At 52.1% G+C, this 21,257-nt stretch overlaps 3 protein-coding genes across 7 annotated transcripts; 2 read left to right on the forward strand and 1 right to left on the reverse strand.

Moving 5' to 3' along the window:
• The first annotated feature begins 8,187 nt into the window (after positions 1-8,187).
• On the forward strand, positions 8,188-8,661 carry LOC120367168 (large ribosomal subunit protein eL34-like). Its single transcript, XM_039477432.2, has one exon. It carries the CDS (start codon positions 8,239-8,241, stop codon positions 8,590-8,592), a length of 354 nt encoding a protein of 117 aa, XP_039333366.2. The 5' UTR covers positions 8,188-8,238; the 3' UTR covers positions 8,593-8,661.
• Positions 8,662-8,759: 98 nt separating this feature from the next.
• UBA7 (ubiquitin like modifier activating enzyme 7) lies at positions 8,760-19,277 on the forward strand. 4 transcript variants are annotated; one of them, XM_003936652.4, is made up of 24 exons: positions 8,760-10,480; positions 10,564-10,732; positions 10,827-10,961; positions 11,040-11,146; positions 11,470-11,560; positions 11,665-11,800; positions 11,995-12,092; positions 12,185-12,331; positions 12,733-12,915; positions 13,095-13,202; positions 13,352-13,432; positions 13,512-13,667; positions 13,756-13,921; positions 14,001-14,206; positions 14,304-14,368; positions 14,458-14,641; positions 14,715-14,789; positions 15,040-15,223; positions 16,036-16,118; positions 16,388-16,480; positions 16,573-16,764; positions 18,322-18,414; positions 18,491-18,591; positions 19,050-19,277. In XM_003936652.4, exons 1-24 carry the CDS (start codon positions 10,425-10,427, stop codon positions 19,177-19,179), a joined length of 3,039 nt encoding a protein of 1,012 aa, XP_003936701.2. In that variant the 5' UTR covers positions 8,760-10,424; the 3' UTR covers positions 19,180-19,277. The 4 variants fall into 4 exon arrangements, with proteins under 4 accessions (XP_003936701.2, XP_074259927.1, XP_010345449.1 ...); XM_074403826.1 differs by lacking the exon at positions 10,564-10,732 and having other exon boundaries at positions 8,760-10,563; XM_010347147.3 differs by lacking the exon at positions 12,185-12,331.
• Positions 19,278-19,458: 181 nt separating this feature from the next.
• INKA1 (inka box actin regulator 1) lies at positions 19,459-21,257 on the reverse strand. 2 transcript variants are annotated; one of them, XM_003936653.3, is made up of 2 exons: positions 21,048-21,257; positions 19,459-20,296 (listed from the first exon to the last, which is right to left on the reverse strand). In XM_003936653.3, the coding sequence occupies exons 1-2, from the start codon at positions 21,096-21,098 to the stop codon at positions 19,499-19,501; spliced, it is 849 nt and encodes a 282-aa protein (XP_003936702.1). In that variant the 5' UTR covers positions 21,099-21,257; the 3' UTR covers positions 19,459-19,498. The 2 variants fall into 2 exon arrangements, with proteins under 2 accessions (XP_003936702.1, XP_074259930.1); XM_074403829.1 differs by lacking the exon at positions 21,048-21,257 and adding an exon at positions 20,859-21,041.

Here is a 21,257-nt window from a genome sequence, read left to right on the forward strand (position 1 = left end):
CACATAGATGCTTATCATTGGACTGGAGGTACCAGCTGCTATGAGAAAAGTGAAAACTTACTGAAATTTACCAGCCTCTTCATTAAGCTTTCACCTGGATGCTGAAAATGTTCTACTAGACCAGATTTCCAAAGTGGTTGCTTCAGATCATTTTAACCAGCTCAGTTTTTGCTGTGGAAAGATGGATTCCTGGAGCTTTCTACTCCTTCATCTTCCTTGATATGACTTTTTGTTTTATTTATTTATTTATTGTGACCGAGTCTCAATCTATCTCCAGGCTGGAGTGCAATGGCATGATCTCTGCTCACTGCAACCCCTGCCTCCCAGGTTCAAGCGATTCTTCTGCCTCAGCCTCCTGAGTAGCTGGGATTACAGCCACCCACCACCACACCCAGCTAATTTTTTATTTTTAGTAGAGACAGGATTGGCCGGGCACGGTGGCTCAAGCCTGTAATCCCAGCACTTTGGGAGGCCGAGGCGGGTGGATCACGAGGTCAAGAGATCAAGACCATCCTGGTCAGCAAGAACCCCGTCTCTACTAAAAATACAGAAAGTTAGCTGGGCATGGTGGTGCGTGCCTGTAATCCCAGCTACTCAGGAGGCTGAGACAGGAGAATTGCCTGAACCCAGGAGGCAGAGGTTGCGGTGAGCCGAGATCGCGCCATTGCACTCCAGCCTGGGTAACGAGAGCGAAACTCCGTCTCAAAAAAAAAAAAAAAAAAAACAATTAGAGAGTAGTAGAGACAGGATTTCACCATGTTGGCCAGGATGATTTCAAACTCTAGACCTCATGGTCTGCCTGCCTTGGCCTCCCAAAGTGCTGGCATTACAGGTGTGAGCCACTTCGCTGGCCTTATTTTGTTTTTTAGACAAGTTCTTAGTCTGTCACCCAGGTTGGATTGAAGTTGCATGATCATGGTTTAATGCAATCTCAACCTCCTGAATAGCTGGGACTAGTGGTGCACACCATCACACCTGGTTAGAGTGTTTTTTTGTTGTTTATAGGGACAGGTTCCCACTATATTGCCCAGGTTGGTCTTGGACTCATGGGTTCAGGCCATCTTCCTGCCTCAGCTTCCCATGGTGTTGGGATTAGAGTGGGATTGCAGGTGTGAGCCAGCATGCCCAGCTCACATGACTTTCTTTTTTTTTCTTTTTTTGAGACAGAGTCTCACCCTATTGCCCAAGCTAGAGTGCAGTGGTTCGATCCTAGCTCACTGCAACCTTCGCCTCCCGAGTACAAGTGATTCTTCTGCCTCAGCCTCCCAAGTAGCTGGGACTGCAGGCATGCGTCACCATGCCCAGCTAATTTTTTTGTGTTTTTAGTAGAGATGGGGTTTCACCACTCACATGATTTTCAAATAGCACACCCTTAAACAACCAATAGGTCAAAGAAGAAACACAAGGGAAATTAATAACACTTTGAGATGTATGAAAATGAAAATATAATACACAAAAATTCATAGGATGCTGTAAAAATGAACTGAGAGGGAAATTTATAACTAAAAACCCGTATTTTAAAAAAAGATCTGGTTGGGTGCAGTGGCTCATGCCTGTAATCCTAGCACTTTGGGAGGCCAAGGTGAGAGGATCATTTGAGCCCAGGAGTTTGAGACCAGCCTAGGCAGCATGGTGAACCCCCTATCTCTACCAAAATAAACATACAAAAATTATCCTAGTGTGGTGGTGCAGGCCTGTAGTCCCAGCTACTTGGGAGGCTGACATGGGAGGATCACTTGAGCCCGGGACACAGAGTTTGCAGTGAGCAGTGATCGTGCCACTGCACTGCAGCCTGGGCTAAAGCAAGGCCCTGTCTCAAAAAACAACAAAAAGATCTAAAATTGTAATCTCACTGTATACCTGAAAGAACTAGAAAAAGAACAAACTAGGCTAGGCACAGTGGTTTACACCTGTGATCCTAACACTTTGGGAGGCTGAGGCAGGCGGATCACTTGAAGTCAGGAGTTTGAGACTAGCCTGGCCAACATGGTGAAACCCCCACTCTACTAAAAATACTAAAATTAGCTGGGCATGGTGGCACATGTCTGTAATCCCAGCTACTCAAGAGGCTGGGCTTGGGAGGGATGCTTGAGCCCAGGAGGTTAATGTTGCAGTGAGCTGTGATCATGCCACTGCACTCTAGCCTGGGTGACAGAGCAAGACCCTGTCTCAAAAAAAAAAAGAATTATAAGAGGATATAACAAACAATTCTGTTCCAACAAATTATATAACATAGTCAAAATGGATAAATTCCTAGAAACACAGAAACCAAGAAAACTGTCTCAAAGAAGAAATAGCATACCTGAATAGACCTATAACTAGTAAGGGTATTGACTTAGTCATACAAAATCTCAGCCAGGCATGGTGGCTCACGCCTGTAATCCCAGCATTTTGGGAGGCCGAGGTGGGTAGATCACCTGAGGTTGGAAGTTCAAGACCAGCCTGGCCAACATGGTAAACTCCAATCTCTACTAAAAATACAAAAATATTTGCCGGGCGTGGTGGTGTGTGCCTGTAATCCCAACTACTTGGGAGGCTGAGGCTGGAGAATCACTTGAACCCAGGAGGTAGAGGTTTCAGTGAGCCAAGATCATGCCACTACACTCCAGCCTGGGCAACAGAGTGAGACTCATTGCAAAAAAAAAAAAAAAAAAAAAAAATCTGGGAGTGTAAATTAGTTCAACCATTGTGGAAGACAGTGTGGTGATTCCTCAAGGACCTAGAAATAGAAATTCCATTTGACCCAGCAATCCCATTACTGGGTATATATCCAAAGAATTATAAATTGTTCTACTATAAGGACACGTGCACACAAATGTTCATTGCAGTACTGTTTACAATAGCAAAGACCTGGAGCCAACCCAAATGCCCATCGATGATAGACTGGACAGGGAAAATGTGACACATATACACCATGGAATACTATGCAGCCATAAAAAACGATGAGTTTGTGTCCTTTGTAGGGACATGGATGAACCTGGAAATTTTGGTGTATTATATTCTCAGCAAACCATAAATGTGGTGTATTATATTCTCAGCAAACTGACACAAGAACAGAAAATCAAACACCACTTGTTCTCACTCATAGGTGGGTGTTGAACAATGAGAACACATGGACACAGGGAGGGGAGCATCACACACTGGGGTCTATGGGGGGCGGAAATAGGGGAGGGACAGCGGGGTGTGGGGAGTTGGGAAGAGATAGCATAGGGAGAAATGCCAGATATAGGTGATGGGGAGGAAGGCAGCAAATCACACTGCCATGTGTGTACCTATGCAACAGTCTTGCATGTTCTTCACATGTACCCCAAAACCTAAAATGCAATAAAAAAAAACAAAAGTAACAGCATGCCACAACTCATCCTCTCCATCATCTTGGGCTAAATAATTACTTCCTACAGCCCTCTGCTATGTGGGCTCTAGACTGACACCAAGTAGCTGTAAAATGCTATGATCTGGGCGGGTGTGACGGCCGCGGTGGCTCAGGGTGTCTGCGGAGGAGCTGGGGGCGGAGGCATGAGGCTAACGGCTTGGCTTCAGTAAGCGCACCGCGATGTACAGGCCAGGAGCCAGAGGCCGGCTGATGGGGGAGGGAACGAACCGCCTGTGAGACGGGGTGACAGCGGCGACCAGCCCGGGCGGGCACCGGGACTGGAAGAGTTGCCTGAGCAGCCGGCTGGCCCGGCGGCCAGGCTAGGGCGGGGGCGAGCGCCCAGCTGAGCCTGCTAGGGCTGGAGGAGCGAGAAGGGTCCTCTTCACATTTCAGAGCGAACCAGACGGGGACGGTAGGTTTGGAGGAAGGGGGATCGTTGGAGGTAGCCGGAAGTGGTGAGAATCTGGCTATAGGCGAGGAACCGAAAGAATCAGAAAGGGAAGTCTGGGTGAGTAGCTGAAAGGATTGGGTGACCGGAAAGAAGGTCGGTGTAAGTGAAGGAAGAGTGACGTGTTGCTGGATCAAAAGGCTAAGAGAAGAGGGTCTGCGTAAGTGGAAGTAAGTGAGGATCAAGGAAAAGCAGTGGAAGTGGCCAGGGGTCGGGGCTGCAGGAGTGCCAGACGCGGCCGGAAGGCAGGCGAGAGGAATTCAAAATTGAGAGCGTGTGGAAACTAGAAGACTTGGTGGCGAACAAGGGTCAGGACCAGTATCCTGTCTCAGAGAGTGGTCGACGTGTCCGGGATGTGGGATCAGAGGCTGGTGAGGTTGGCCCTGTTGCAGTATCTTCGGGCCGTCTATGGCATTAAGGTCAAGGGTGTCCGTGGGCAGTATGATCGCAGGAGACGAGAAACAACAGCCACGGAAATAGGGGTTTCTTTTTAAATTGATGCCAAAGAATTTCAATATTGAACATCTTAAGTCTGTTACTTGGAGTATGGATTGAGTTTGGAGCTTACTCAGAGGACTGCAGGAGAGTGTCCAGGAGGTGGATAATTACTGTACCTTCCTCATGGAAAAAGTTTTATTTTAAGTGTTATTTCTCATTGAATACTATCAAAAAGGAAAAAAAATGACCTAAACTTTTGAGATAGATTTGGCTCTAGTGTAAATTTTGATATCACCATTGCCACCCTCCCCTCAAAAAAGGTGAGAACTGACTAAACTACTGGCATTTAGACCATGTGGAGAAGGAACTGAAACTGGAAACAGAAGCAGACTTCTGTACAGAGCAGAGTGTCAGCCAATAGCTCACTTTAGTAGAGGGCAATAAATGCCACATGAGATGATCCCCTCAGCAGAAAACTACAGATCTTGCTCTGTCACCCAGGCTGGAGTGCAGTGACGTAATCTTTGCTCATAAGCATTCATGAAGAAGAACAATGGAAAGATATATTGAAGGAGAAGTTGCAGGCCTGAGAAACTTCAAATGTTGAGGGAAACATCACAAACTGATACACAAGAGAGATACTGCAAAGTGCAAAATACCTGACTCCAGTTTGGTTATCAGTAGTGCTGTCAGATCTGCACTGGAAAACCAGGTCATGGAAGAAGGTCTTTGTGGAGGCAGTGGAAGTAAGGTCATCTGAGGAGGGAAAGAGTTACTACTCCAGAGAATCCTATCCAAGCATATTAAATAAGAAAACAATATACCAAGTGATTGGGATGAGGAGGAGAAAAAGAGCTCACAAGGCAAAGAGAAACTTTGAAGAAAATTGAGAAGGATACAACACAAAAAGAATTTTAAGAAAATACAGTGAAAAAGCCATCGATAATCACATCTGCAGGAAATCACCACTATTATTTTGGTGTCTTTATTCCAATCCCATGTGTCTGTCTACGTGCACACATTTTTTTTCTTTGAGACAGAATCTCACTCTATTGCCCAGGCTAGAATGCAATGGCACGATCTCAGCTGGCAGAAACCTCTGCCTCCTGGGTTCAAGCGATTCTCCTTCCTCAGCCTCCTGAGTAGGTGGGATTACAGGCATGTGCCCTCATGCCTGGCTAATTTTTGTATTTTTAGTAGAGATGGGGTTTCACCATGTTAGTCAGGCTGGTCTAGAACTCCTGACTTCAGGTGATCTGCCCGCCTCAGCCTCCCAAAGTGCTGGGATTACAGGCGTGAGCCACCGTGCCTGGTCACAAGTGCACACATTTTAACAAAACTGGTAGCATAATACAATTGTGTATCTACCTTATCCATTTATTACATGTCTTTCCCCTATCATTATATATTCTAGAAAAATATAACAGTCCATGTTGAAAAAAAAAAATGCTATGATCTGGATGCCATAACTCCTACCCTGTAGTTCAATGATGTATAGGCAATTACTAATCAATGTCATTTTGGTAAACCAACGAGAATTCCTGACAAACCACTTTGTATCACCCAATCATTGTCTCCTTTGGCCTTTTAAAATAAATTTTTAAGCAATTAAAAAAAAATCCCAGCTGAGTGCAGTGGCTGGTGTCTGTAATCCCAGCACTTTGGGGGGCCGAGATGGGAGGATCACTTGCTTTCAGGAGTCTGAGACCAGCCTGGGAAACATGGTAAGACCCCATTTCTACAAAATTTTTAAAAATTAACTAGGCATGGTGGTGCGTGCCTGTGGTCTCAACTACTTGGGAGGTTGAGATGGGAGAATTTCTTGAGCCCAGGAGGCTGCAGTGAGCCATTTTTGCACCATTTTACTCCAGCTTGGGAGACAGAGTGAGACCCTGTCTCAAAAAAAAAGAAGAAAAGTTTATTTGGCTTACAGATGTGCAGGGTGTATAAGAAGTATAACGGCAGCATCTACTTCTGGTGAAGGCTTTAGGCTGCTTCCAACCAGTGGAAGACAGCATAGAGCTAGCATGTGCAGAGACCACAAGATAAGAGAAGAAACCAATGGGGGGATGTGGACAGCCACACTTTGTTGTTTTTTTTTTTTGAGACAAGGGCTGTCACCTAGGCTGGAGTACACTGGCGTGGTCACTGGCTCATTGCAGCTTTTACCTCTTGGGCTCAAGAGACCCTCCTATCTTAGCCCCTTAGCCTCCTCAGTAGCTGGGACTAGGGAAGCACACCACCATGCCCAGCTAATTAAAAAAGTTTTTGGCTGAACATCGTGGTTCATGCCTGTAATCTCAACTTTTTTTTTTTTTTCAGGTGCCAGGCTGGAGTGCAGTGGCTTGATCTCAGCTCACTGCAACCTCCCCCTCCCAAGTTCAAGCAATTCTCCTGCCTCAGCCTCCCATAATCCCAACTTTTTGGGAGACTGAGGCGGGCAGATCACTTGAGCTTAGGAGTTGGAGACCATCTTGGGCAACGTGGGGAAACTCTGTCTCTACAAAAAATACAAAAATTAGCTGGGCATGGTGGCGCTGTGCCTGTAGTCCCAGCTACTCCAGAGGCTGAGGTGGGAGGATGGCTTGAGCCCAGAAGACAGAGGTTGCAGTGAGCCGAAATGGTGTCATTGTATTCCAGCCTGGGTGTCAGAGCCAGACCCCATCTAATAAAAAAAAAAAAAAAAAAGGTCTGAAAATAGATGGTGGTAATAGTTATACAACATAACATTGTGAATGTACTTAAATGTCACTGAATCACTTAAATGTTTAAAATGGTAAATTCTATCATATATATTTTACCACAATTAAAAATTTTATCTATTTCTATTTTAATGAGAGTTTTAAAAAGCAGGAATGGTAGGCATGGCGCGGTGGCTCATGCCTATAATCCCAGCACTTTAGGAGGCCGAGGCGGGTGGATCACGAGATCAAGGGATCGAGACCATCCTGATCAACATGGTGAAACCCTGTCTTTATTAAAAATACAAAAATTAGCCGGGCATGGTGGGGCGTGCCTGTAGTCCCAGCTACTCGGGAGGCTGAGGCAGGAGAATTGCTTGAACCCAGGAGGCGGAGGTTGCGGTGAGCCGAGATCGCGCCATTGCACTCCAGCCTGGGTAACAAAGAATAAAACTCTGTCTCAAAAACAAAAAAACAAAAAAACAAAAAAAAAAAAAACAGGAATGGACGTTGAATTTCCTGAAATACTCTTTGGTGTCTATTAAAGATAGAACTTTGCTTCAAAATCCAGCCCTTCTTTCACACCCAATAAATGTTATTGAAGGAAAACAAACAAAAGACCATAAAGATGTACCTCTTCACATTCACTAGGATTGGTATAATTTTTTTTATAAAAAGGAAAGAAAAATAACCAGTATTGACAACAGTGTGGATATATATAAATTTTTGTACATTGCTGGTAGAAATATAAAATGGGAAAAATAGTTTGGTGTTTCCTCAAAAACACAAACCCGGGCACAGTGGCTCATGCCTGTAATCCTAGCACTTTGGGAGGCTGAGGTGGGAGAATTGCTTGATCCCAGGAGTTCAAGACCAGCCTGGGCAAGATGGCAATACCACCCCCTCATCTATACAAAAATAATTAATTAATTAAGAAATTTGCCGGGCGAGGTGGCTCAAGGCCGGGCCCGGTGGCTCAAGCCTGTAATCCCAGCACTTTGGGAGGCCGAGGCGGGTGGATCACGAGGTCAAGAGATCGAGACCATCCTGGTCAACATGGTGAAACCCCATCTCTACTAAAAATATAAAAAATTAGCTGGGCATGGTGGCACGTGCCTGTAATCCTAGCTACTCAGGAGGCTGAGGCAGGAGACTTGCCTGAACCCAGGAGGCGGAGGTTGCGGTGAGCCGAGATCGCGCCATTGCCCTCCAGCCTGGGTAACAAGAGCGAAAACTCCATCTCAAAAAAAAAAAAAGGCTTCTTCCTCTTCCGGGGATGTTGTGTGCAGGCACTCAGAATGGTCCAGCGTTTGACATACCGACGTAGGCTTTCCTACAATACCGCCTCTAACAAAACTAGGCTGTCCCGGACCCCTGGTAATAGAATTGTTTACCTTCATACCAAGAAGGTTGGGAAAGCACCAAAATCAGCATGTGGTGTGTGCCCAGGCAGGCTTCGAGGGGTTCGTGCTGTACGACCTAAAGTTCTTATGAGATTGTCCAAAACAAAGAAACATGTTAGCAGGGCCTATGGTGGTTCCATGTGTGCTAAATGTGTCCGTGACAGGATTAAGCGTGCTTTCCTTATCGAGGAGCAGAAAATCGTTGTGAAAGTGTTGAAGGCGCAAGCACAGAGTCAGAAAGCTAAATAAAAAATGAAACTTTGAGTAATAAAAATGAAAAGACTTGCTGTAAAAAAAAAAAAAAGAAAAGAAAAGAAATTAGCCAAAGCCAGATAGCCAGATCAGGGGCTCATGTCTATAATCCCAGCACTTTCGAAAGCTGCAGTGGGCAGATTGCTTGAGTCCAGGGATTTGAGACCAGCCTAGGCAACATGGCAAAACCCCATCTCTACTAAAAATAGAAAAAGAAAAATTAGCCGGATGTGGTGGCGCATGCCTGTGGTCCCAGCTACTCAAGAGACTGTAGTGGGAGGATTGCTTGAGCCCAAGACGCTGAGGTTGCAGTGAGCCATGATCACACCACTGCACTCCAGCCTGGGCAACCAGAGTGAGATCCTGCCTCAAAAACAAACAAACAAACAAAAACCACTTTAGCTGAATGTGGTGATATACACCTCCAGTCCCAGCTACTTGGGAGGTTGAGGCGGAAGGATCACTTGAGCCCAGGAGGTCAAGGCTGCAGTGAGCTGTGATTGTGCCACTGCGCTTCATCCTGGGCAAGAGAATGAGACTCTGTCTCAAAAAGAAAAAAAAAAAAAGGACAAATCCACAAATCCAAAAGTTAGAAATAACCCAGATGTCCATCAACAGATGAATGGATAAATTGTGCTATATATATACAATGGACTGTTATTCAGCCATTAAAAGGAATGAAATATTGATACCGGATACAAAACTCTTGAAAACATTTTAAGTGAAAGAAAATAGACATACGAGGTCACATTTTGCAATTCCTTTTTTTAAATTAAAAACAATTTTTTTTGAGACAGAGTTTCACACTAGTTGCCCAGGCTAGGGTGCAATGGCGTGATCCTGGCTCACCCTAACCTCTGCCCCTTGGGTTCAAGCAATTTTCCTGCCTCAGCCTCCCAAGTAGCTGAGATTACAGACATGCACCACCACACCCGGCTAATTTTTTGTATTTTTAGTAGAGGTGGGGTTTCTCCATGTTGGTCAGGCTGGTCTCTAACTCCTGACCTCAGTTGATCAGCCCACTTCGGTCTCCCAAAGTTCTGAGATTACAGGCATGGGCCACTGAGCCCAGCCCCATGTGTGGTAATTATTGAATGTGTTTGGTGTGTTCGTCATGGGTGATGAAAAATTTTGAGACTAGAGCGATGTGATGGTTACACAACATTGTGGATGTACAATGCCACTGCATTGTACACTTTAAAATGGTTAATTTTGTTACATGAATTTCACCTAAATTAACAACAACAACAACAACAACAACAACTTAAGCCAGCACTTGGTTTGGCTATTATGGAGTTTTGTGAGAAACAGTGGTTCATCCCCCAGAGAACTGGCCCGAGATTCCTAAGAAGGCAAAAGGAGACACCCATGAACGGTACGCAGGATCTCTCTGCACTATTTTTTTTTTTTTTTTTTTTTTGCCACTCCTTGTGAGTCTATAATTATTTCAAAATAAAAGTCTAAAAGAAAAGTAAGGACATTTGTGAATGTGGCTGCCCCATGCTTCCCACCCTCTGACTGACACTCAGAGACTGATCACCTCTTGGATTTCTGGAACTCGTCCCAGGTTTTAGACCCTGAAGGGCCTGTCTGCAGCTGGCGTCTGCAGGCAGGATCAGGAGCCAGCTCAGAGCATAGTTTAACTTTCACTTTTGTTTTCTCCAGAGGAGCCAGGAAGAGAGCTGTAACCAGCAGCCACTCTCACTCCCTTGGCTTTGGTGCCTGTTCGCACTGGCTACAGCAGGGTGCTGGTCCCTGCAGTCACTGCCTCCTACACAAAGACCCTGTCTCTGAGTTCTGTAGCCTACTGTTCAGCCCCAGGTTTGAAGATGGATGCCCTGGATGCTTCAAAGCTGCTGAATGAAGAACTGTATTCAAGACAGCTGTGAGACTTGAGGTGGGGTGGAGAGTGGGCTGGTCTTCAGACCTCTGATATACAACTGCTTGCCTCCTGCTTCCCATCCACAGGTATGTGCTGGGCTCACCTGCCATGCAGAAGATTCGGGGAGCCAGGGTCCTGCTGTCAGGCCTGCAGGGCCTGGGGGCCGAGGTGGCCAAGAACTTGGTCCTGATGGGGGTGGGTAGCCTCACTCTGCATGATCCCCACCACACCTGCTGGTCTGACCTGGCTGCCCAGGTAAGTGTTCTGGGGGGCCTATGGGTTGCCAGACCAAGGTCGGGCACGGCCCGAGAGGAGTGTCTTTACTCAGGCGCACTGGCTCTCTCCCTAGTTTCTCCTCTCAGAACAGGACTTGGGAAGGAGCAGAGCCGAGGCCTCTCAAGAGCTCTTGGCTCAGCTCAACAGAGATGTCAAGGTCGTCATGCACACGGGTGACATCACTGAGGACCTGCTGTTGGACTTCCAGGTCAGCCCAGGCCTGCAGCCCTCAAGAGCAGGAAGGGCAGGTCAGTGGTTTCGGTCCTGCTGATCAGTGTCTACCTAGGTGGTGGTGCTGACTGCTGCGAAGCTGGAGGAACAGCTGAAGGTGGGTACCTTGTGCCATAAGCATGGAGTTTGCTTCCTGGCAGCTGACACCCGGGGCCTTGTAGGGTAAGTAAGACTGCCTGCCTAGCCTACCACATTACGGCCAGTAACTGGCCCCATGCTGTCCTCAGCTCCAGGTTTGCTCCAGTACCCCTCTAGTCAGCCTCAGGTCTAGCCCAGCATGCTTTCTGATTCTCGTCCCCAGTCCTGCCCTCTGGTTCCTCCACCCTAGCCTCCAGACCTGCTCCAGTAACCCTCTCAAACTTCTAGTTCCTAAGCCTCTCCTAGCATTTGTTTCCCAATTCTGGCCCTCTGGCCCTGCCCTACTATCCCCTATCCTTAAGCACAGCCTGTGAGCTGACTCAGTGACCCCTACCATCCCACCTCAGGCAGTTGTTCTGTGACTTTGGTGAGAACTTCACTGTGCAGGACCCCACAGAGGCAGAACCCCTGACAGCTGCCATCCAGCACATCTCCCAGGTGGGTGCTGAACTGTGGGCATTCACCTGCTGACCAAGGAGAGGCTGCCAGGGCCTGTGGAAGGCAGGTCGAGGCACCCCTGAGCCAAGCTTCCTCCTACCCAGGGCTCCCCTGGTGTTCTCACTCTGAGGAAAGGGGCCAATACCCACTGCTTCTGTGATGGAGACTTGGTGACTTTCTCGGGAATTGAGGGAATGGTTGAGCTCAACGACTGTGCTCCCCGGTCTATCCACGTGCGGGGTAAGCCAATCCCATTCCAACTCCAGGTACAGCGTCTAAGCCTCCACTTGGAGTGAGCACAGCCTGGCCCTTGGAATGGGCTCTCCCTCCACCTTCATGGTGCAGCAAGGGCTGGGACACAGACGCAAAATAGGATGGGGTGTGGGAACTACTCAGGCTCAAGGGTCATACTGACTAGACTTGATCTCCCTCAGAGGATGGGTCCCTGGAAATTGGAGACACAGCAACTTTCTCTCGGTACTTGCGTGGTGGGGCTATCACAGAAGTCAAGAGACCCAAGACTGTGAGACATGTGAGTGCCAGTGCATCTGAGGTAGGGGAGCTTGGTCGCCTTGAGGGGCCCACAGCGTTCTGGACTAGTCCCTGAGCCAGGTGCCCTTGCAGAAGTCCCTGCACACAGCCCTGCTCCAGCCCCATGTGGTAGCCCAGAATCCCCAGGAAGTTCACCGCGCCTACTGCTTGCATCAGGCCATCCGTGCACTGCACAAGTTCGAGCACCTCCATGGCCGAACACCCCAGCCCTGGGATCCTGTGAGTAGCCCTGTTGCCCCAACCCCCAGCCTCTGTCATTTATTGGGATCCCACTTACCAGAGGCAACAACGACAATTCACGGATCCAAGTCCGATCTGCTAACACTGCAGCCTCTGGAGACTGGTTCCATGGAAGTGCCAGGCACACATCCTGGGGAGCCCTGCTACACCCTGACCCCCTCAGATCTGTGCTGGAAGCTGCACTCAGATTAGTGAAGCCTCTTGGAATGCTGTCTGTTGCTGGGCATCCTCTAGTGGTGCTGGCAGCAGGGCCAGGCCTTCCCACCCAGGCTTCTGCTTCCTCTTCTATGGAACAGGGTGGATGGAGGGTGGCTGGAAGGATTTGAGTTAGGGGTGGAGCTCCGGGTGGGGCTTCTTTGCCCACAGAGTCCTATCAACAGGTTGACGCAGAGACTGTGGTGGGCCTGGCCCAGGACCTAGAACCACTGAAGTGGACAGAGGAAGAGCGACTAGAACAGCCACTGGATGAGGCCCTAGTGCGCACAGTTGCCCTAAGCAGTGCTGGTGTCTTGAGCCCTATGGTGGCCATGCTGGGTGCGGTAGCTGCCCAGGAAGTGCTGAAGGTGGGCACAGGCATGGGTGTGGGAGGTACTAGGAAGGTGTGGAGATCAGTGTGTGTATCAGAGGGTACCCAGCGCCAGACAGCAGCCCTGCAGGCTTCACCAACCTGGGTGCAGCCTCCAGCCAGGATCTGAGGGGGTCAGGAGGCGGCAGGAATGCCCAGCCTAAAGTGCTCCCCCAGGCAATCTCCAGGACATTCATGCCTCTGGACCAATGGCTTTACTTTGACGCCCTCGAATGTCTTCCGGAAGATGGGGAGCTGCTTCCCAGTCCTGAGGACTGTTCCCCGGTGAGAGCCTGGGATAAGGGTGCAAGCCTTGTCCAAAATCAGGACTAGGGGAGAGGCATGAGGAATGGCCTCCAGGTCTTGATTCAGAAAACTCAGTGTAAGGAGATGCAGGCCAGTAGCCACCACTGACTCCTGTCTCTGTCCCCTAGAGAGGCAGCCGCTATGATGGTCAAATTGCGGTGTTTGGGGCTGGTTTTCAAGAGAAATTGAGCCGCCAGCACTACCTCCTGGTGAGCTGTGAGGTGAGGCTGGGAGTGCCTTTGGGAGGGCCAGCCCAGCCCCTCTGGCTAAAGCTGTTCCTGCCAACAGGTGGGCGCTGGTGCCATTGGTTGTGAGCTGCTCAAAGGCTTTGCCCTAGTGGGACTGGGGGCCGGGAACAGCGGGGGCTTGACTGTTGCCGACATGGACCACATAGAGCTCTCCAACCTCAGCCGTCAGTTCCTCTTCAGGTCCCAGGACATTGGTGTGAGTGCTGACCCCTCCCCACGCTCCTGCGTCCCAGACTGTCCTCCCATACGGCTTCCCACCCAACATCTTCCTGCTCTCTTCCCAGAGACCCAAGGCAGAGGTGGCTGCAGCAGCTGCCCAGGGCCTGAACCCAGACTTACAGGTGATCCCACTCACCTATCCACTGGATCCTACCACAGAGCACATCTATGGGGATAACTTTTTCTCCTGTGTGGATGGCGTGGCTGCTGCCCTGGACAGTTTCCAGGCCCGTGAGTGCTTGACCTCGAAGTTCAGTCCCTTGCCTACGGCTGTGCCAGCCCCACTTCTGACCCGCTGCTCCCTTGCCAGGGCGCTATGTGGCTGCTCGCTGCACCCACTATCTGAAGCCACTGCTGGAGGCAGGCACATCGGGCACCAGGGGCAGTGCTAAAGTGTTCGTGCCACATGTGACTGAGGCCTACAGAGCCCCTGCCTCAGCTGCAACTTCTGAGGATACCTCCTACCCTGTCTGTACCTTGCGGTACTTCCCCAGCACAGCTGAACATACCCTGCAGGTAGGGAGCACCCTGAAGACCCCCACCCCACCCAGCTCAGCCCTCAGCTGCAGACCTGTTCTCCACCTGACACCTCATTCTTCTCCCGTCTTTACAGTGGGCTCGGAATGAGTTTGAGGGACTCTTCCGACTGTCTGCAGAGACCATCAACCACCACCAACAGTAAGGCTACCGACAGGGGCAGATGGGAGTCCAGGTCTCCAAGCACAAGTCTGCAGGACTCAGTCTCACACTTCCTCGTCTCTCTGCAGGGCACACAGTTCCCTGACAGACATGGATGGGGCACAGACACTGACCTTACTGAAGTCAGTGTTTGGCGTCCTGAGAGAGCGTCCACAGAACTGGCAAGACTGTGTGGCATGGGCTCTTGGCCACTGGGAACTCTGCTTCCATTATGGCATCAAACAGCTGCTGAGGCACCTCCCACCTAATAAAGTGTGTGGCTAGGGGTCAGGAGGCTTGGGGCTCAGGGAGACCAGACTGAACCCAGCAGACTCTACTTACCTAGGTGCTTGAAGATGGAACTCCCTTCTGGTCGGATCCAAAACGATGTCCCCAGCCCTTGGAGTTTGACACTAACCAAGTGAGTGGGATTCCCTAGGGAGTTCCAAGATAGAGATGTGGCCCCTCAGAGCAGAGGTAGGCGCTTCTGCATTCTGCAGAGATGCATAGCTGGCCAGAGAGAGCCATGCTTGTATACATGTGGGTGTCTACATGTGAGGCAAAGGCAGGCACTCAAATAGATCCACAAATGGACAGTGACCCCCACCCCATGCACTCATACACGCTTACTCGCACCCATGCCTGTGCTCCTGCTCTTGGTCTGGCTGCAGGACACTCACCTCCTCTACATACTGGCAGCTGCTAACCTGTATGCCCAGATGCATGGGCTGCCTGACTCACGGGACTGGACTGCACTCAGGGAGCTGCTGAAGTTGCTGCCACAGCCTGACCCCCAACAAATGGTCCCCATCTTTCCTAGTAACCCAGAGCTGGCTTCGGCTTCTGCTGAGTTTGGTAAGGCTCCTGGCCCTGGTCCCTCATGCTGTCATTCAAGGGCTTGAACCTGTCCAGTCCTCAGCCTGTGCTGCAGAAGGAAGATAGGGCCTAGAGGACCTACAGCCAATTCACTGTCTCTCAGGCCTCCCATCTCACTCCTCCGTAGGTTTAGGCTTATCCTCTGGCCTTTCAGTAGGTCTTCTTCCTGCTGCCTACCCCACATCCCAGTTCTTGTGGCAGATTCTTGGCTAAATAAATAAATAAATAAAATCCACTGGCTCCTGGGGAGTGCCTAGCTATGGCCCGCAGGTGAGGACAGACTCACAGAGGTGCGTGCACACACAGGTGAAGACTGGGACTTTTTTTTTTTTTTTTTTGAGACGGAGTTTCGCTCTTGTTACCCAGGCTGGAGTGCAATGGCGCGATCTCAGCTCACTGCAACCTCCGCCTCCTGGGTTCAGGCAATTTTCCTGCCTCAGCCTCCTGAGTAGCTGGGATTACAGGCACATGCCACCACGCCCAGCTAATTTTTTGTATTTTTAGTAGAGACGGGGTTTCATCATGTTGACCAGGATGGTCTCGATCTCTTGACCTCGTGATCTACCTGCCTCGGCCTCCCAAAGTGCTGGGATTACAGACTTGAGCCACCGCGCCTGGCCAAGACTGGGACTTTTAGAGAGAAGACTATAGCATTAATTAAGGGGGCTTCTTGATTTGATGAGGGAATAATAAGTGACAGCCTTGGCAGAGACCAAGAATAGGCACAGGGTTCCAAGAAGAGTGCAGGACACAGGGGCTAAGAACTGTCCCAACATCCCCTCCCCTGACAGGCCCTGAGCAGTTGAAGGAACTGAACAAAGCCTTGGAAGTCTGGAGCGTGGGCCCTCCCTTGAAGCCTCTGATGTTTGAGAAGGTAGGAGCCCAAGTGGCAGTGAGGAGTTGGGCTGGGGAGTTTGTGGAGAAAGGTCAGGAGCCAAGAAGGTAGTTTTGGAGCCCCTTGGCCTGAGTTCTCCCAGCAATGCCCTGGAAGCAGCTCACCTTCCCTGAACCTCAGCCTGTCTGATCAAGGGGGGATGGAGGGCACCCCCCAGAATTGTGTGGAGACCTGTGCAGTGGCACACAGTTGGCCATGGTGAGGGGCACAGCTGCAATATTAACACTACTTTGACTTGGGCCTTACAGGATGATGACAGCAACTTCCATGTGGACTTCGTGGCAGCGGCAGCTAGCCTGCGATGTCAGAACTATGGGATTCCACCAGTCAACCGTGCCCAGGTAACCCTACCCTTTGAGGCTCAGGCCTGGAGGTGGGGGCCAAACCCTGGCCCTATGCCTTGGGCCCAGACCAAATCTCTTGTCCTTGGCAGAGCAAGCTAATCGTGGGCCAGATTATCCCAGCCATTGCCACCACTACAGCAGCTGTGGCAGGCCTAGTGATCCTGGAACTGTATAAGGTGGTGGGTGGGCCACGACCTCGTAGTGCCTTTCGCCATAGCTACCTACATCTGGCTGAAAACTACCTCATCCGCTATATGCCTTTTGCCCCAGCCATCCAGACGGTAAGCCCATGATACCCCACCCTTAGCCCCACTAGGACTGGGTTTCCCCTGCACCTGCCCACACAGGCCCCAATCTAGCTGCTGGCTCTCATTGAGACTCAGACTGTGCAGGAGTCCTCAAGACTCCCTCCAGCCCTCTTCCTGCTATGAAGCCAGGCTGAGACCTGTCAGACACAGGAAGCAACCATCAGCCATCCCCACCCGCAATCCTCCAAAGCCCAGGATCTGGGGGAGCCGCAGCTTTAACTCATTAGTGGAGCCAGACATCCCCCACAGTCCCCTCCTTCTCTGGAGTACCCCTGAGGGGTAGGTGGTAGGGAGGGGACCAGGGCCTCAGCCTCAGAAAGGGTCTAGCTTTCCCCTGCATGCCACGGGGGCCCTGGCCTACCTCCTGCAAGCTGAATTAAAGGGTAACAGGCTTGGCACTAGAGGTGTGGCGTCTGCAACCCTGAGTGTATTTGTGTCACAGGTGTGAGTGCAACTGGGGTCTGGGCATCCCTGGTGTGTGGGCATGGAAGAAGCAAGCTTGCACATCTGTATGCCAGATGGGAGTGCAGGGCTCCCATCTTCCTGTGTCCTCAATGTGGCATGTGTGGATATGCATGTGGGTATGCATGTGTGTGTTCCTGGGCTTGTGGGCATGTGTTTCTGTGACTGCAGGGCTGTAAATGTCTCCAGCCATGTTCCTAGGCTCTGCAGTTGGCATTTCCTTGGGGCACAGGACAAGGGTAGAAGGAATGCCCTCACAAGGGAGAGAGCAGAGGTCATGGGCCAGCACTGGGCTTCTGCAGAGCAGCCTGGGGTCCCTCTGGACATAGCGCACAGAGCCCCTTTGTGAGGCGCCCTGCCTCTAACCAGTATACAAGCTGTCTTTGTCCACGGATTGGAGCGGGTGAATGAGAAGCCCCCGTCTCACCTCTAGCCTAGTCTCAGCTTGACCTCAGTGTGTTTTCTCGGGGGCTGGTAGGGCCCCCTGATCCTGGTCTTTAGATACCTGCCAGCCACCCTTCTGTCCTCAGCTCTAGGTACCAGAACCCCAAGACTCCTGGAAGGAAAGGGGACAGGAAGAAGAAGGCTTTATGCCCTGTATCCCTGCTGGGGTCTCTGGGACAGTGGAGTCCTGGTGATCACTATGCCCTTTGCCCCTGTGTCCCGATGAGTAGCCCAAGGCCCTGGCAGTACAAGATGGGGGGACAGGATGTGCCCCCCAGCTCCCAGCCTTGTCTTTGAGGAACAAGCAGCTTTATCAGAGGCTGCAGAGGCCCTGCTCTGGGTTTCCTCAGGAAGCACCACCCCCTCATCCTCCACCCTCATGACCGGCCCCTGTGATGGATTGTCTGTTTCCCTGTGCGGGCCCCATAGCCCCATTTCCTGTGCTGGCCCCAGCCTGGGCAGGGAGGGGGCTGAGACTCTGGGCCCAGATCCCACCTCTCCCCCAACCCTCTGGCTCCTGGCTTCCTGCTAGTCTAACTCTTCCCCTAGGAAAGGCTGCTGGTAACAGGGATGGGGGTGGGGGGGAGGTAAGAAGTCTCTCACTACTGCCCTACCTCACCCCAGTTCCATCACCTGAAGTGGACCTGTTGGGACCGTCTGAAGGTACCGGCTGGGCAGCCTGAGAGGACCCTGGAGTCGCTGCTGGCTCATCTTCAGGTGTGCCCTGTCCCCACTCCACCCCCTAGGCTCAGCCCAGCCTGGCCCAGTTGGTTTCTGACCTTTCTCCCTCTAGGAGCAGCACGGTTTGAGGGTGAGGATGCTGCTGCACCACCCAGCCCTGCTCTATTCAGCCAGATGGTCGCCTGAAAAGCAGGCCCAGTGCCTGCCCCTCAGGTGAGCCCACTCGGGGCTTTAGACAGGCCCCACCAGTCCCTGGAGGCTGGGGCTAGGGGCCACACAGCCTTTCGTCTTCCCAGCCCCATTCTGGGCCCCTCACACTTCCCCAAGCATTCTTTTACCAAATGGAGCCAGCAAATGGGCTGGGGGTGGGGTGAGGGCTGAGAGCCTGAGGAGGAGCTTTCAGGAGCTGCCTATTTGGCCAGCCCCACAGGCTCCCCACATGCTGTACAGCCCCCTTCACAGCCCACTCCCAAGGGACCCACAGCTTCCTGCCTCCTGGTTGCCTCACCAGCTGCTCCTAAAATAGTTTCAGATGTTTCCTGTCTTGAGCAGCTCCTGCTCCTGGCTTGGGCTCCTGACGGCCCGCCAGCACCCTCCCTAGTCCATGCCAGGCTGCCCTCTGCTTTCCATTGCTCACCTCTCCAATCTTCCCTAAACCCCACCCCCACCAGGGTGACAGAACTGGTTCAGCGGGTGACAGGCCAGGTACCTGCTCCTGGGCTTCGAGTGTTGGTGCTGCAGCTGAGTTGTGAGGATGAGGAGGAGGACACTGCCTTCCCACCTCTGCACTATGAGCTGTGACAAGGCAGCCACCACGTCACCTAGCTCGATGGAGCCCTGCATCCCAAGCCCTCCATTGTAAGCCCACAGCAGGCACTCAATAAATGCTGTTGAAGGAAGGCGTAGTGGAGAGGATGGATGATAGTACACAATGCAGTAATGCACATGGGTGTGACACGGGCAAGACAGGGACCCTCACACGGAAACAAAAAGCTCTTCAGAAGATTCGTATGCCTGGGCTGTGCCTCACAGGGCTGGGGCTGCCTCTTAGCGCCTCAGGGGTATGGAATCAGGACAGTCTAGAAAAAAGGCTTTTATTGTCCCCGGCTGGAGGGCAGGGTCAGAGGTAGCTGACATCATTGCAGATGATGGGCTGTCGGCTTCGGCAGCTCATGAGGGCTGCAAAACGTGAGACGTCTGTAGGCAGTTCAGTTTCTGGGCGAGGTGGGCATGACAGCCGCTTTCCTGCCATAGCTGTCTGCCGAGCCCTGGCCAGCCGGCGACGAAGCTGCTCAGAAAGGCCAAGCAGGAACTGAGGGGGTCGAGCACGAGCACGGGGCCCACCTCCATCACCCCCTTCACTCCCTGTCTCAGGCAGCTCCATCCAGTTGTGCACCAAGTCAGCAAAGCAATTGTCCCCCAGTACCAGGGGCTGGCGACTGCGACCCCTGTTCAGTAGGGCTGCTGTCCAGTCCTCTGCTTCAAGTCCCTGCCAGTGCTCCAGGCAGGCGTCTGGGGTGGACTTGGGCCGTGGACGGCGGCTAGGTGGTGCACTGGCTACTGGGGCTCTGCCAGCCATGGGGAGGCCACTGACTGAGAGGCGCTGCCTACGAAGGGGCTGTGCTGAGGGTGCTAAGCGCTGGGGTACAGGCAGTTCTTCCTCTCGCCATGTGCTGCCCGACACCTCAGAGAAGCCAGAGTCCCAGTCCAGGGCATGCTCCCTGGGGCCTCCCAAGGCTGCACCCCTGTCTTCTGTCACCACTGCTTCCTCCTCTTCCTCCTCCACACAGCAGACTGAGTCCTCTTCCAAGGCACCTGAGGCCCTAAGCTGGTGGCTGGGCTGCACATCTGGGCCAGTTTGGGGGGTTGGCTGCAGGGAGCCAGGCATTGGGGGTGAGCCTGTGTCCCGGCCACACAGCTGAGGGGAAGAGAGGGTAGAAGTCAGAGAGGTATCACTTGTCACCTCTTCCTGCCTGCCTGCCAGGCCAGCCCAGAGAAGAGAGGGTCCAGGAAGCTTGGATAGGCCTGCTGGCCTGGGCAGCAGGGTGCTAGTGAGCACAGGGCAGGTATGGGGGTGCTGGCACTTGAAGCTGGTGTGGTTCTCATCCACCAACCTGGTGGCAGTCCGGCAGGCTGCAGCACGTAGGGCCGGGCAAGTCGGCACCCGCCACCAGGGCCCGCGCGCGGGCGGGCAGGCAGGGTTGTGGGCCTGAACGGGTAAGTAGGTCTTGCCCAGGACTGGAGGGGCATCCCATGCCTATCGGGGGATTCAGTTCCCCAAAGCATCTTTCAGAGAAAGATCGCTTGCTAGCTGAGGGGCAGAGGAGGGAGGCACAAATCAGCCTGAAGCAGGGGGCGTTCACAGCAGCACCAGCACCTCGTGAGTCCCTTGCCGTCCCATGCCCCGTCCCTAAAGAAGTACCCTTTCTACACTCTCCTCCCGCGCAGTTCCAGCAGCACGGCCAGCTGGGTGCTGTTACCTGATGCCCAGCGCAGTTCCCAACTGTCCGAAACCCGACACGGGCCATCTGGGCCATAGGCGCCGCGCCGCCCCCACCCTGCCTCAGACTGGCACACCAGCCACCCCGCACCCGTCTGGTGTTCGGGCCGGGCGGCAGTCTAGCACTCCGCACGCGTCCTCACGAACCGCACCCGCTCCCAAGCCTCACCAGTTCCCAGCGGAGCTGGCTGAGGAAGCTGTCAAGCCGAGCGCTGTGCATGTCCGTGCCGAGGTCCCCACCGAGCCTGCCAGCTCCTCTCGGAACCCCGGCGGAGCGGCGCTGAGAGGGCTGGGCGGGCCAGCCAGCGGCGCCCTCAGCCTCCGCCTGGCCGTGCGGCTCCTCGCTCTCCGTAGCTCCAGCCGCCGCCGCCCCGACATC

The sequence above is a fragment of the Saimiri boliviensis genome, chromosome 8 (genome assembly GCF_048565385.1).
Source record: "Saimiri boliviensis isolate mSaiBol1 chromosome 8, mSaiBol1.pri, whole genome shotgun sequence".
NCBI classification, from domain to species: domain Eukaryota; kingdom Metazoa; phylum Chordata; class Mammalia; order Primates; family Cebidae; genus Saimiri; species Saimiri boliviensis.